The 16,727-nt window shown below is 48.1% G+C and overlaps 1 protein-coding gene across 2 annotated transcripts in view; it reads left to right on the forward strand.

Annotated features, from left to right (window-relative positions):
• Nucleotides 1-211: 211 nt before the first annotated feature.
• The window catches only part of ENPP4 (ectonucleotide pyrophosphatase/phosphodiesterase 4), a 39,105-nt gene continuing 22,589 nt past the window's right edge, over nucleotides 212-16,727 (forward strand). Inside the window, exon 1 of one of the 2 annotated variants that reach the window (XM_082251681.1) lies at nucleotides 212-355. Coding sequence is in view for 1 of the 2 variants with exons in the window: in XM_082251680.1 (XP_082107806.1) it covers nucleotides 4,890-4,892 (3 nt within the window). In the remaining variant the exon portion in view is untranslated. Of the gene's footprint in view, nucleotides 356-4,762; nucleotides 4,893-16,727 lie in introns of those variants that run through there. The other variant, XM_082251680.1, reaches the window with a different exon arrangement.

Genomic DNA, 16,727 nt, shown 5'->3' on the forward strand with positions numbered 1-16,727 from the left:
GATCTGTATATACTGGGATCTGTAAATACTGGGATCTATGTATACTGGGATCTGTATATACTGGGATCTGTAAATACTGGGATCTATGTATACTGGGATGCGGCCCCCGGGGTCACCATGACACCACACTGCCTCAATCAGGAAATAACTAGCACAAGTCTGCGCACTGACAGCGGCCGTGACGTCAGCCAGGCCATCACATGTTCAAAACACACGGCTCGCCTTCTATGACACCGGGGAGCCTGATGACTGCAGCCAATCAGCCGCGGCGTGTGACAGCTAAGCCCGCCCAGTGGCGGAGTGCCCGCCCAGTGAGGAGTCGGGGGGAGAGAAGTGACCGGAGTTCCCGCTGTGGGTGAGTACCGATCCCGGGTGTGCGGGGGAGGGGGATAGGTAACTTGTACCCATACAATGTAACTTCCGTACTGGGGTCACCCAATGTGGTTTCTCAGATCTCAGTGTATATGCAATGGGAGTCCGCGGATCGGACGATGATCATAGATGACCATACACTGTACAATCTCCATCATATAGGAGGACGATGCGATACTGCTGTGATATCCTATGGGGCAGACACAGTACAGAGATATTGTACAATCATATTGTATCGTGTGTGGTCAGTCTTATAGCGATACAATCTGTACAGTCTCCTTTAGTCTGGACATACACCATACAATCTGATTGAAAAATCTAGTTTATTAGATCTACTATTTCATGTATAGGCCTGCCTGATTGGATGCAAATAAAATGGGCTGTACTCCTTTTAAGGAGATAGTCCAATCTGATTGTACAGTGTATGGACACCTTTAGGGTTACCATACAATCTCCTTTCGTTTTACCAAACCAATGTAATATGAGGAGCCACCTAATCTTCCCAATCAGTCTGTATCCAATCAGGTGGGCCCTTCTACTACATAGTATTAGTCAGTGCAGACCATACACTATACAATCTGATTGTACGGTCCCCCATAGATCCACCATCATCCATGTAATATAGGGGCCTGCCTTCCTGGGTTTGGGTGGATGATTGCACAATCAGATTGTACTGTGTATGGCCATCCTTGGATCTACCAAAGGAGCTCCCTGATTGGATACCAATAGATTGCATAGTCCAGGGCTGCCCTCATATTACATCATCTTGGTGAAGCAATCAGATTGCATGGTGTATGGCCAGCTTTAGACCTGCTATTCCCTATGAGGAGGAAGAGCTGCGTCTATATTAGCCTGTGTTTGCATCCATGACAGCTGAGAGCGCCCCCTGCTGCACGCTCCAGGCACTGTGACCAAGCTGTCATAGACAACTCCTGCACCCTGGTAATAGCGCCTCCTGATCATGTGACAGCCAATCACAGTGATCACATGTTCAGGAAGTACATCCTGCCCCGCCCCTTAGGACCCAGTTAAAGGGGCGTGGCTAAGTTCCCCTTCACATGGGTGGCTCCACTGTCTGCTCTCACCATATCCCCCCCCCCCCCCCCCCACACATGAGCCGCTCCTGGCCGGCCTCAGTTGCTGCAACTTTATTGCTGCTGTGCTGTATAGTACACACGGGCTCTGTTTATTTACCACCCCCCAACTTCAAATGTAAAAGGCCCAGCAGTGGTCTTCATATGGAAAAGTCCATCATTCCAAAATAACAAGGTAGAAGTAATAAAATTGGAACTACTTTCTACCGACTTTCTTCACGTTATCTGATGTGGTGAGAATGTACGAACGTTTCCTCACAAATCTACAAGTGTATGGGCAGCTGGCTTCACCCTGCCCCCGCAGGCCACAGATCGCTATCTCAGCCCGGTATGTAGCCGGTTGTCTGCACTGACATGCACTGCTGTGCGTTTCTATACACGTGTGCTGCATTCTGATTGGCCCCCAACACATACCCCATAGTGACTGTAGAAGACCATCCCAGAAAGTGACCAGGACCCCCCCCCCCTTCCTCACCTGTAGGCTATGAGAGGCAGAGAGTCTTGTGTCTCCCAGCTGTCCTGTAGCACCCACAGGATAACAGCACAGACATGTTGCTGACCATGTTGTGTAGCACCAACAGTTTGCACAGCGATTTACAACACGAAGGCAGACAGTACAATACAATTCCATACAGGAGGGATCAGAAGTCCTGACTGTTCAGTGACAGAGACCGCACACAGAGCTCTGCAAACATCACCTCCCGTGGTGCAAGAAGCTAGGACTGACCGGTGTGCTGCACTCCATGGAGAAGAGCTGCACTCCTCTACTCTTCACCACTGCACCAATGTGCACTCCTCTACTCTTCACCACTGCACCAATGTGCACTCCTCTACTCTTCACCATTACACCAATGTGCACTCCTCTACTCTTCACCACTGCACCAATGTGCGCTCCTCTACTCTTCACCATTACACCAATGTGCACTCCTCTACTCTTCACCATTACACCAATGTGCACTCCTCTACTCTTCACCACTGCACCAATGTGCGCTCCTCTACTCTTCACCATTACACCAATGTGCACTCCTCTACTCTTCACCATTACACCAATGTGCACTCCTCTACTCTTCACCACTGCACCAATGTGCACTCCTCTACTCTTCACCACTGCACCAATGTGCACTCCTCTACTCTTCACCATTACACCAATGTGCACTCCTCTACTCTTCACCACTGCACCAATGTGCGCTGCTCTACTCTTCACCATTACACCAATGTGCGCTCCTCTACTCTTCACCATTACACCAATGTGTACTCCTCTACTCTTCACCACTGCACCAATGTGCGCTCCTCTACTCTTCACCATTACACCAATGTGCGCTCCTCTACTCTTCACCATTACACCAATGTGCACTCCTCTACTCTTCACCATTACACCAATGTGTACTCCTCTACTCTTCACCATTACACCAATGTGCACTCCTCTACTCTTCACCACTACACCAATGTGCACTCCTCTACTCTTCACCATTACACCAATGTGCACTCCTCTACTCTTCACCATTACACAAATGTGCACTCCTCTACTCTTCACAATTACACCAATGTGCACTCCTCTACTCTTCACCATTACACCAATGTGCACTCCTCTACTATTCACCATTACACAAATGTGCACTCCTCTACTCTTCACCATTACACCAATGTGTACTCCTCTACTCTTCACCATTACACCAATGTGCACTCCTCTACTCTTCACCATTACACCAATGTGTACTCCTCTACTCTTCACCATTACACCAATGTGCACTCCTCTACTCTTCACCACTACACCAATGTGCACTCCTCTACTCTTCACCATTACACCAATGTGCACTCCTCTACTCTTCACCATTACACAAATGTGCACTCCTCTACTCTTCACCATTACACCAATGTGCACTCCTCTACTCTTCACCATTACACCAATGTGCACTCCTCTACTCTTCACCATTACACCAATGTGCACTCCTCTACTCTTCACCATTACACCAATGTGCACTCCTCTACTCTTCACCATTACACCAATGTGCACTCCTCTACTCTTCACCACTACACCAATGTGCACTCCTCTACTCTTCACCATTACACCAATGTGCACTCCTCTACTCTTCACCATTACACAAATGTGCACTCCTCTACTCTTCACAATTACACCAATGTGCACTCCTCTACTCTTCACCATTACACCAATGTGCGCTCCTCTACTCTTCACAATTACACCAATGTGCACTCCTCTACTCTTCACCACTACACCAATGTGCGCTCCTCTACTCTTCACCACTACACCAATGTGCACTCCTCTACTCTTCACCACTACACCAATGTGCACTCCTCTACTCTTCACCACTACACCAATGTGCACTCCTCTACTCTTCACCACTACACCAATGTGTACTCCTCTACTCTTCACCACTACACCAATGTGTACTCCTCTACTCTTCACCATTACACCAATGTGTACTCCTCTACTCTTCACCACTACACCAATGTGTACTCCTCTACTCTTCACCATTACACCAATGTGTACTCCTCTACTCTTCACCACTGCACCAATGTGCACTCCTCTACTCTTCACCATTACACCAATGTGCACTCCTCTACTCTTCACCATTACACATATGGTCAGTTCTTCACACTTCTCTACTCCTCACCACTGCACCAAAATGCCCATTAAAGGAACAGGCCACTTTTCTGGTGTACAGTACCCAAATGTACCCCTGCACCTTATTACACCCGACACATAATGTGAATACTCTGATGAAAATGTGTGCAGGCGAGTTGTCCCTTGTGTGCTGAGGTGTACATTCAGTGTATTGGGGGCTTAATTCATCCATCCAGCCAGAAGACGTATTGTAGTCCTAGGAGGAGGTGTCTGCTTTTGGCTCAGGATATGTTTTATATACACCCAACAGTGGGGTCTGTCTGCCACAATTCTGACCCTGTCCACCTTCACCCCTCAGGTGTTCCAGCTCCACTTGTTGTATTTACCATAGTATGAACTTCAGTGGGGATGGTGGGGGCCCCTCATAATAGGTGTAGACCTGGGACCCCACATTTGGGTGGACTGACCCTTTAAAATGAAAATTGCTGCTGCTTACTAGTGACAGACTTGAATGATAGTGTCACCTCCTCTACACTCATTGTACAGGAGAACCGGTCTGTCCTTGTTTCCAGGTTGGAGAAGTAAGCCTGTGCCGGGTATGGCTGGTGGAGTCACACTAGTCTGACCTGTTTGGTTGTCACACAGGGTGAGGAAGGACAGGCAGGTGCGAGGAAAACAGGAAGTGTGACTTGTTGTCAGATTAGACCATTGTGTGTTCCTGGCGTCTCTCATACAATCGTCTGCAGTACAACCCGATATCCAGGTGGGCAGATCACACTCTTCATCTACCTTTCTTCTACCCGCAGTCACCAGGAGGTGATTGATCGCTGGTCTATTCAATGGTGAGCTCTATGTATTCTCATGTCATGACTTTTTCCTAGTGGTCATCTGATATATCCGGCCTTCATCTTCACCATCCAGCTGCTGCAGTGTATAGAAGGGACATGTAGGGATTGATCGTAATGACATACTACTTGTGTAGTCTGTTCCATAGGGAGATATGTGTTCTCCAGTGTAGCCCTAGCAGCCAGTGATGGTGAACCTCGGCACCCCAGATGTTTTGGAACTACAATTCCAATGATGCTCATGGACCCTGCTGTGTAGTTGGGCATCATGGCAAATGTAGTTTCAAAACATCTGGGGTGCCGAGGTTCCCCATCACTGCACCTATTCAGGTGACAGATCTCTTAAGCTGGCCATACATTGATTTTCAGTTTGAATGTTCATCTAAATTTGACAAATCATTAATCGGGACATTTGATCCACAAATCTCATCCAAAGGCCCTTCGAAATTTGAAATGTCGCCCAGACCTGCTACTTCAATAGATTCCCAGAATGTAAAACAGCTTTCTTTTATTGCTTATGAAATCAAGGAATTAATATTGGAAGATTTATTTAAATTTATAAGTATATTGCATTGATTAGGAGTATATTATATGTTATCCATATAGTATATGGTTATACTATACTGTATGTAATGTGTATATCTATTTACTATGATCTACTTATAAATCTGATTTTGCATACAATATACAGAAATCTTTGTATGTATTGTTCTTTCCTAAATTCCTCTACCATAGGTAATCATTTAAAACAGGGTCTCCAATCTTTTTGGTAAGAGAGCCACATTGTATATTGTCCGCTTTCACTCCAGGAGTCCCCCCTTTCACATTAGAATGTCCCCCTTTCACATTAGAATGCCCCTCTTTCACATTAGAATGCCCCTCTTTCACATTAGAATGCCCCCCTTTCACATTAGAATGCCCCCCTTTCACATTAGAATGCCCCCCTTTCACATGAGAAGGTTCACATTAGAATGTCCCCCTTTCACATTAGAATGCCCCCCTTTCACATGAGAAGGTTCACATTAGAATGTCCACATTAGAATGTCCCCCTTTCACATTAGAATGTCCCCCTTTCACATTAGAATGTCCCCCTTTCACATTAGAATGTCCCCCTTTCACATTAGAATGTCCCCCTTTCACATGAGAAGGTCCACAGTTCACATGAGAACGTCCACGGTTCACATCAGAAGTCCCTTTCAGATGAGAGCCCCTCTCCCTTCACATCAGAGTACACCTTTCATGGTGCACATTTATACTTGCCTAGATAGATGCAGCATTGGTCTGATGCTGCATCTATCCCCCGCCGGCTCTAAGACTTAGAACCGAGTGATCAAACACTCAGTTCTCAGATTTCCTGAGCAGAGAGCTGGTGACTGTCAGTCACCGCTTTCTGCTCTGCCCCTCCCCCCCCCCCACGCTCACTGAAGCGCTGGGCTGTGGAGGGGGCGGGAGCAGGAGTGGCCACCTGAGGCTCAGGCTGAGCCGGGTGTCGGCCCTCTCAGTGACACCAATGATAGGGCACTATTCCTCCCACTGTCACCAATGATGGGGCACTATTCCTCCCACTCACACCAATGATGGGGCACTATTCCTCCCACTGCCACCAATGATGGGGCACTATTCCTCCCACTGCCACCAATGATGGGGCACTATTCCTCCCACTGCCGCCAATGATGGGGCACTATTCCTCCCACTGCCGCCAATGATGGGGCACTATTCCTCCCACTGCCGCCAATGATGGGGCACTATTCCTCCCACTGCCGCCAATGATGGGGCACTATTCCTCCCACTGCCGCCAATGATGGGGCACTATTCCTCCCACTGACGCCAATGATGGGGCACTATTCCTCCTACTGACACCAATGATGGGGCACTATTCCTCCCACTGCCACCAATGATGGGGCACTATTCCTCCCACTGCCACCAATGATGGGGCACTATTCCTCCCACTGCCACCAATGATGGGGCACTATTCCTCCCACTACTGCCAATGATGGGGCACTATTCCTCCCACTGCCGCCAATGATGGGGCACTATTCCTCCCACTGCCGCCAATGATGGGGCACTATTCCTCCCACTGCCACCAATGATGGGGCACTATTCCTCCCACTGCCACCAATGATGGGGCACTATTCCTCCCACTACTGCCAATGATGGGGCACTATTCCTCCCACTGCCGCCAATGATGGGGCACTATTCCTCCCACTGCCGCCAATGATGGGGCACTATTCCTCCCACTGCCGCCAATGATGGGGCACTATTCCTCCCACTGACGCCAATGATGGAGCCCTGTATCAGTGTCCCATCATTGGTGTCAGTGGGAGGAATAGTGTCCTATTGGTATCTACAAACCTGTTAGCTCTGGGGGTTACCTCTATTCTCTATGGTTATGCACAGATACAAATCAAGGTTCAGGCATCCCGTTCTTGCTGAGATCCTCTCCAAGGCTAGTCCTCCTCTAAAGGGATGCAGATGCTGCTGCCTTTTCTAATATAACTTTACCTTTGCTCAGGATAATAAAGTATGGCCTTCCAGTTCAGAAATCAGTGTACAAGGACAAGGTGCAACACACAGCAATCCCTATAGAACAGAGAAAGGCACAAATCTGCAGAAAGGTTGAATAAAATCCATGCAATGTCTATAGAACTGAACACAAAGCTTAGTCATGCAGCACAACACACATCAATACATCTACATATCCAGATCCTATGATCTCTGTACAGAAGTATAAGGCTGGCTCCACCGGGGATTCTATCTCTTGCTACTAAAGCTGGCCATACATGGTTAGAATTTGGTTTAAAAATGTATTTTTTTAAACTTTCATTTGATTATCAATTAATTAATGAGGACAAATTGGCGATCGTTTTCGATTGATCAAAGGTGAAGGACGAAACATTTTTCTCGTCTAAGTGAAACTCTAACAATTAATGAGAATCTCGGTTGGGAGAATCGTACTTCTTCCAATGGGTCTGTGCTAGAAGAAGTTTTATCCAAATGAGAACTTTTGTAGTCGCATACATTCGTTCTTTTAAACCAGGGGTCTCCAAACTACGGCCCAAGGGCCACTTACAGCCTGCTACTAGATTGTACCCGGCCTTCAGCAACTCTGATGTTAGTGACTTCTAATGTGAAATGGAGACTCTTATGTGAAGGGGGGCTCTAATGTGAAGGGAGACTCTGATGTGAAGGGGGGGGGCTCTATTGTGAGGGGAGACGGGGCTTCTGATGTGAACAGGAGGATCTCTGATGTGAAAGGAGGAACTCTGATCTAAACAACAGGGGCTTCCGATGTGAAAGGATGCTCAGATGTGAGGAAAAACTTCTGATTTAAAAAGGGCATTCTGATAGGAAAATGGAAATCCAATGGAAGGGAAGCTAAAATGTGAAGAAAGGGGGGGGGGGTGGGGCTCTAATATGAAGCGAGGGGGGCTTCTGATGTGAACAGAAGGACTTCTGATCTGAAAGAGGGGAGCTCTGATGTAAAAGGGGAGGACTCTGAATCTGAAGGGGGGCCTGCTCTAAAATTGAATGGGGCCCTATCATTGGTGTCAGTGGGAGGAATAGTGTCCTATTGTTGGTGTCTGTGGGAGGAATAGTGCCCTGTTGTTGGTGTCTGTGGGAGGAATAGTGCCCTGTTGTTGGTGTCAGTGGGAGGACTGACTGATGCAAACAATAGCGCACTATTCTTCTCACTGACACCAATGATAGGGCCCTGTTCCTCCCACTTACACCAACAATAGGACACTATTCCTCCCACTGACTCCAGTGATCGGGCCCTATTCCTCCCACTGGCACCAATGATGGGGCCCTATTCCTCCCACTGGCACCAATGATGGGGCCCTATTCCTCCCACTGGCACCAATGATGGGGCCCTATTCCTCCCACTGGCACCAATGATGGGGCCCTATTCCTCCCACTGGCACCAATGATGGGGCCCTATTCCTCCCACTGGCACCAATGATAGGGCCCTATTCCTCCCACTGGCACCAATGATAGGGCCCTATTCCTCCCACTGGCACCAATGATAGGGCCCTATTCCTCCCACTGGCACCAATGATAGGGCCCTATTCCTCCCACGGATGTCAACAATAGGACACTATTCTTCCCACTGGTACCAGCACTAGGGCACTGTCCCGTCCACTGACACTTTTGATAGGACACTTCCTCCCCTTGACACCATTGATGGGGTACTGTTCCTCTCACTGACACCAATAATAGTACACTATTCCTCCCACTGACACCATTGATGGGGCACTGTTCCTCTCACTGACACCAATAATAGTACACTATTCCTCCCACTGACACCATTGATGGGGCACTGTTCCTCTCACTGACACCAATAATAGTACACTATTCCTCCCACTGACACCATTGATGGGGCACTGTTCCTCTCACTGACACCAATAATAGTACACTATTCCTCCCACTGACACCATTGATGGGGCACTGTTCCTCTCACTGACACCAATAATAGTACACTATTCCTCCCACTGACACCATTGATGGGGCACTGTTCCTCTCACTGACACCAATAATAGTACACTATTCCTCCCACTGACACCATTGATAAAAACACAATTCTGGTAATTCTAGTTAACATTCATAAATATACAATTTTTTCATAATACTCCACTTCCATATTACCAATATTTTACATATTATTATTTTTGATGATTCCGGAGTTCTTTACCCCCAAAGTTGTTACCTCTCAACGTGTTTCATGAACAACATTTACTTCCTCAGGAGTGTATTACCAATAGCTGTAACCAGTAAAATAAAGTATCATACTATAATGCAGGTGACTCAAGTAGTGTCGCCATAGTATGGCCTTCACTACTTGAGGTAGAACCCCCACATGCTGTCACAAGAGGAGATAGTTTGGTGATGAATGGGTCCCGTTTTCACCATGTTACCCCCTAAATTCAGGTGTACAATGTAACATGGTGCAAAAAGTGCACTTTAAAGAGATCCTGTCTCTTTTCCTATCTAGGGCAAAGTTGGAGGGTTCTTCCGACCCAGTTAGATTTACTTACACAGTGCTCCCTCGCAGATCCTTCTTCAATCACTCTCTGAAAAATCCCAGATATGGGCCAGCATATGACTTCCTCCCATGATGTAGTACTCTAGCCTAGCAGCCAATCACTAGGCCTGAAGGCTGTCGCATGACGAAGGGGGTGATGTCACTGCTCCCTGTGCACTACATCACTGGGCATGGTGTGGTGGCTACATCACTGGGCATGGTGTGGTGGCTACATCACTGGGCATGGTGTGGTGGCTACATCACTGGGCATGGTGTGGTGGCTGCGTCGTGGGAAGGAGCAGCATTTGAACCTTGTGAAGGTGAGTCTAGCTGCTTTAAAGAGACTTTGTCACTTGATGTTCAATGGATGGCAAGTCCAGCCTTCTCTCTCTTGCAGAGCTGTATGTGTAAAAAAAAGCTTACCACTCCAGGCGGTTTTGTGGCACGCTTTTTGGTCGCAGGAGCCAGATTCATTAGGGTCCCGTACTCCCCAACATTCCAGTACCAAACAGAAGAAGCTAAAGCTCTTCTTGTTTTTGTTCTTTTTATTCCAACAGGGGCTTAATTATTCCTTTATGACTAAGCCCTATTGGGGTGAAACGCGTTGAGGGAGAAGGAGCAACATCTGGCAGAGAGTATTTTGCTGAAACTGGCTTTTATAAAGATGATCAAGTTGCAATGAAGCTTTTTTAAAAGCAAATAAAAAAAACAAGCAGCGATGTGACATCACTGCTGTCCAGCACTTCTAGGTGTATCGGAGAATGTGTCCCCCAATGGGCATAGTGGTTTATGCCGCCAGCCAGGGAGTCCTGTAAGGATGGGGCAAAAAGCAGGAGGAACCAGTGATAGCTCTGGAGGACCTAGAAGATCAATGCTTGTGGAAGTGTTGGTTTCCCAGTGGACTTTGGGGGGGGGGGGGGGAGTTCTCAGGATCGGAGGAGTATTGAGCAGTGCGAGCACTCACCTGCCGCCCCATCTGGGCAGTGATTTGGTACAGCACAAGTTGGTCAGCAGGTCCCAACCAATGATTTATAACTGGGACCTGCTGATTGGCTTAGCAAATCACAGTACAGAGCCCTGTGTTTACTAACAACAAAGAGCCCTGTACAGGAGAAGCATTGTGGCTGTTTTCTCTCTCAAAGGTAACTCTTTGATCGCCTCTAGATGTTAACCCCTTCCCAGTCAGTGTCACTAGTACAGTGACAGTGTATAGTATTCGCACTGATCACTGTATTAGTGTCACTGATGGTTTCAGTCGCTTCCCATCCAATGTCAGTGTCGATTATCTGCCGCACTATCACAGTCCCACTATAAGTGGCTGAGCACCGCTATTACTAGTATAAAAAAAACAAATTCCAGTGTATATCCCATAGTTTGTAGACGCTATAACTTTCACACAAACCAATCAATATACACTTATCTGGATTTTTTTTTTTTTTACCAAAGATGAAGCTGAATACATTTTGGCCTACATTTATGAAGATATTTGTTTTCTCTTTCATTTATTGACTGATAAAGTCCCCGATCTTCATGACCATTGGGTTATACTGCTCCCTATAGGAGTAGGACACTAGGCAGAAAAATAATCTGGCTACGCCTATGGGCAGTCCCAGGGGGTATGCTCCCTCTCTCTCCTTTAGTTACTCAGTTTTTTTTCTGCCTATTTAGGAGTAAGGACCTATTTCCTTGCTGGGATCTTTGGCCCTGGCAAAATTTTTTCGATAGAAAAATTATTGACTGCCGGACTGGGCGACGGGCTGGATAACTAGATTCAGTGGTCATCCCCATCTGGCCAGTGAGCGTGCGCAGACCTCAGCTCCGTGCTAGGGTGGCTGCAACATAGCCCCACTGGACGGGGGCTGACCTGCGAGTTAAATGCCTCGCGAGGTCACATATGACCGGGGTCTCAGCCCGAGTCGCAGCATTCCTCCTGGAAGACAGCCCCTCCATTTTGAGGGAGAGGGGTTCTGTCTGAAGCGGTTCCTGCCTGGTTCCTAGTATGGTGACTAACTGTCCCCCCCTCTCCCCCTGTAGGGTTTTGGGGTGGACGCGGGCCCCTCCCTGGGACGGTCGAACCCCCGTGCTCCCCTCCTTTCCGCAGGCACCCCCCTTAACGAGTCCCTCATTTTGCCCCCCTTCCACTTAACGCTGAGGCTGTTTGGGTGGTCTGGCCACTTTCCAGGGGTGGGGCAGGGCGCTGACTGTCGATGGGAGCCAGGTGGGGGGAGGGGGGGCCCGGCCCGCCGGCGACTGGAAGATCGACTGTGCAGGGGGAGGTTGCCCCCCCGACCTGCCTGGATCTGTCATTGAGGCTTGGTCTCCCAATCTTGGGTCCCTGTATGCCTATTGGGGCCGCATTTTGTTGTAGCCTGTGTGTTCTATACACGGCGGCCATGTTTGTGTAGTCCGTTGGCCATTTTACTGTGGTTTGCCATTGAAATTAGCGGCAGCCATGACAGTGGAGCCCTGTGGGTAGCGACTTCAGTGATGGAAGCCCCTCCTCATCCCCTGTTTCTGATTCCTAGATAATTTTACTTCCTGGTCGCCACACGTGTAGTGCAGATTATCCTGGTGGCTGCAGGTGTTTGTTTCTGTGGGTGGTGAGTCTGGTGGGGTCCTCCCCCTCTCTGCTGAGGATCGCTTGGTGCTTTGTGCCTGGCGACTGGGTGGTTCTGCCAGCGCGTTGGGGGTTGTCCTTCTGCAGTGTTTTACACTTTTTTTTGTGGCGTTTCCCCCCCCCCCCGGTGACTGCCTTCGAAACACATTTTCCCACCTGATCCCCTCTCTGAGACTGTGGGGCCCTCCGGGTCCCAACCATCCATCCATACACCGGCGGTCCTGGAGTCTTTTGTGTCTCGGGTAGAGGTGGTTTTCGGGTGACGGGCTAGTAAAATACGCCCCCCACCTTCCCAGGCCTCACCTGATCCTGAATCTGATTCGGCCGCCGCGGACGTGGGTCACCCTGCTGGGTCTGCAACCACACCCACGGAATCCTCAGATAGTGAGGATGATTCCTCCACATCTGCGACCGTGCATGAAAAGTCCCTGGTGGACGCACTGATTGTATCTGTGCATGAGACCTTGAAGATATAGGATGCAGCTGCGACGGAGGCGCAGTTTCCCTTTGGCACTCACAACACTGGGTAGGCCACTCCATGACCTTAATGTGACCACTCCTTTGTTGCCTTGGCAGTATGTTTTGGGTAATTGTCATGCTGGAAGACCCATCCATGACCCATCTTTAGTGTTCTGGCTGAGGGAAGAAGGTTCTCCTCCAAAACTTTACAATACATGGCCCCGTCCATTGGCCCCTCAATGCAGCAAAGTCGGCTTGTACCTGTACCTTTAGCAGAGAAACAGCCCCAAAGCATCATGTTTCCACCTCCGTGCTTGACTGTAGGGACTATGACCCTTAGACCACCATCCCTACAGTCAAGCACAGAGGTGGAAACATTATGCTTTGGGGCTGTTTTCACAGAATTACGTGGTACGTGTTTTTCAATGTAGACTGCCTTCCATTAGCTGCATGGATGAAACGGTTTCTTCATCTCCTTCTGTCTTGTATGTTATCATTTCAAGAGTTTCCTGTTTCCACATACATTCCGGTGAAAGGTGAGAAACTTTGTCAGTTTATTTTTATTACTGTCTTTGTCTCTGTTGAACATTTACTCTTACTTCCTGTTCAGGTAGCAATGCTGTTACTGGTACAGGAAGTGACCGTAAATCTTCCCAGTGGGGACACAGACAGCAAAATTGTCTTTTTCTTTGGTACTGATCACTTCATTCATAAGTAAAGCATAGTTACCTGTGTTTACTATGCTTCAGTTTGTGAATAAACAGTAGCCTCTGTACAGAGCACTTTCTGTTCATTCACTGTCCAGTGCAGCTAAGGTTACAGAGAAAGGGATTGAGGAATGCATGTCTTCAGTCCCTTTCTCTGTCTCAAAAGTGAGACATCGGGGGTCTGTTTAGACCGCTGATATTTTATCAAAGCCACCCCCCCCCCCCCCCTCCAAAAGCGTTGTGAAACAAAAAAATGAAGGGCTCATTTGCACGGATCCTTTGGCCTATACAGTGTGAATGAGCAGTTTGTGCGTCCGGAGCTGCCTGTTAATTTATAGGGATGCGGCATCCTAATTTGACAGGTGTGCAGGTATGGATGAGTGATTTGAATGGGAGGGCCTTGTCAGGTAGGCTGTACAGGGCCTTGTGATTTTCTAACAGCAGCCTTGACCATTCCTCCTACTAACACCACTGATGGGTCACTATTCCTCCCACTGACAACAGTGATGGGTCACTATTCCTCCCACTGACACCAGTGATGGGTCACTATTCCTCCCACTGACAACAGTGATGGGTTACTATTCCTCCCACTGACAACAGTGATGGGTTACTATTCCTCCCACTGACACCACTGATGGGTCACTATTCCTCCCACTGACAACAGTGATGGGTTACTATTCCTCCCACTGACACCAGTGATGGGTCACTATTCCTCCCACTGACAACAGTGATGGGTTACTATTCCTCCCACTGACAACAGTGATGGGTTACTATTCCTCCCACTGACAACAGTGATGGGTCACTATTCCTCCCACTGACAACAGTGATGGGTCACTATTCCTCGCACTGACAACAGTGATGGGTCACTATTCCTCGCACTGACAACAGTGATGGGTCACTATTCCTCGCACTGACAACAGTGATGGGTCACTATTCCTCGCACTGACAACAGTGATGGGTCACTGTTCCTCCCACTGACAACAGTGATGGGTCACTGTTCCTCGCACTGACAACAGTGATGGGTCACTGTTCCTCGCACTGACAACAGTGATGGGTCACTATTCCTCGCACTGACAACAGTGATGGGTCACTATTCCTCGCACTGACAACAGTGATGGGTCACTATTCCTCGCACTGACAACAGTGATGGGTCACTATTCCTCCCACTGACAACAGTGATGGGTTACTATTCCTCCCACTGACAACAGTGATGGGTTACTATTCCTCCCACTGACAACAGTGATGGGTCACTATTCCTCCCACTGACAACAGTGATGGGTCACTATTCCTCCCACTGACAACAGTGATGGGTCACTATTCCTCCCACTGACACCAGTGATGGGTTACTATTCCTCCCACTGACACCAGTGATGGGTTACTATTCCTCCCACTGACACCAGTGATGGGTTACTATTCCTCCCACTGACACCAGTGATGGGTTACTATTCCTCCCACTGACACCAGTGATGGGTTACTATTCCTCCCACTGACACCAGTGATGGGTTACTATTCCTCCCACTGACACCAGTGATGGGTTACTATTCCTCCCACTGACACCAGTGATGGGTTACTATTCCTCCCACTGACACCAGTGATGGGTTACTATTCCTCCCACTGACACCAATGATGGGGCACAATTCCTCCCTGTGATACAAATGATAAGAAAATTTTTCTCTCATTGACACCAACAATGGGGCCTTATTCCTTATCCCATCGACCACAGTCTGTGGGTAATTTTTTTTCTTCCACTGATGCTGGGGCATTTTTTCTACCACTGGCCACAGTGTGCCCCCTCTAAAGTCTAAAGGACACTAAACTGGCACTTTGTGTCAGTTGAAGGGAAACGTTTTTAAAAACAAACATGACATACTTCAAAGAAAATGGCCTCTGCCCCCACCTATAACTGGCCTTCATAGCAAAGAACACATGGAAGGGCAACGCACATGAAACAAACAAAGATAAAATTCCCAGTTCAATTTGCCAACCAGTCTGCTTACCAACCAAATTGGCCTGTCTAACAGTTTGCGTCAATACAGGGGTTTAGTTAGCACACATTTGCAAACGCATGTGAAAGCTGCAGGGCCACGTCAAGGCTCCCTGTTACCTGCAGTCCTAACTCTAATGAATTTTAAAGAGTCTCCACAGTGGGAGCACATGCAAGCTAATGGATAGATAGGGGGCAGGTGAGCCTGGAGGTGGCCCATCCCTCCTGAAAGGTAATTGGGGGCATAATGGAAGCCCAGCTGTGTACTGGTGAGTGGACATACTGGGTGCCTTTGCTGTAATACTATCAGCTGGGCTTCCATTATGCCCCCAATTACCTTTCAGGAGGGATGGGCCACCTCCAGGCTCACCTGCCCCCTATCTATCCATTAGCTTGCATGTGCTCCCACTGTGGAGACTCTTTAAAATTCATTAGAGTTAGGACTGCAGGTAACAGGGAGCCTTGACGTGGCCCTGCAGCTTTCACATGCGTTTGCAAATGTGTGCTAACTAAACCCCTGTATTGACGCAAACTGTTAGACAGGCCAATTTGGTTGGTAAGCAGACTGGTTGGCAAATTGAACTGGGAATTTTATCTTTGTTTGTTTCAAACATGACATACTTGCCTGCTCTGTGCAGTGGTTAGCACAGAACAGCCCTGATCCTCCTCTTCTCGAGTCCCCCGTGGGTGATGTGCATGCAAAGTCCACTGTTCCTTCTCCATTCCCACACGAATAGGTGCTGGCCTTGTTCACAGCAGTCTTCATAGCTGTACACAGAAGTTTTTTTTTTTTTTTTTTTTTTAACCATACAGTGGTTGTAACCCTTGAACATGAAATATGAACAAAACCTATCCCTCTATAGTGTGTGCTTGTCTCTTTTAAGAGCACTAAGTGTCATTTCTGTCTGCTGCTTCCTTCCTCTGATATCTGCATGAATCACTTATGACAAGTTTTCCTGACACCAAGAGAAAAATGTTGACAGGGGAGGGACCTCCAGCTGATTGACAGCCTCAGCTGTGTTCCTGTGTTCTGTGTAAAGGGGGG

The sequence above is a fragment of the Pelophylax lessonae genome (genome assembly GCF_965119305.1).
Source record: "Pelophylax lessonae genome assembly, chromosome: 3".
In the NCBI taxonomy this organism is placed as follows: Eukaryota; Metazoa; Chordata; class Amphibia; order Anura; family Ranidae; genus Pelophylax; species Pelophylax lessonae.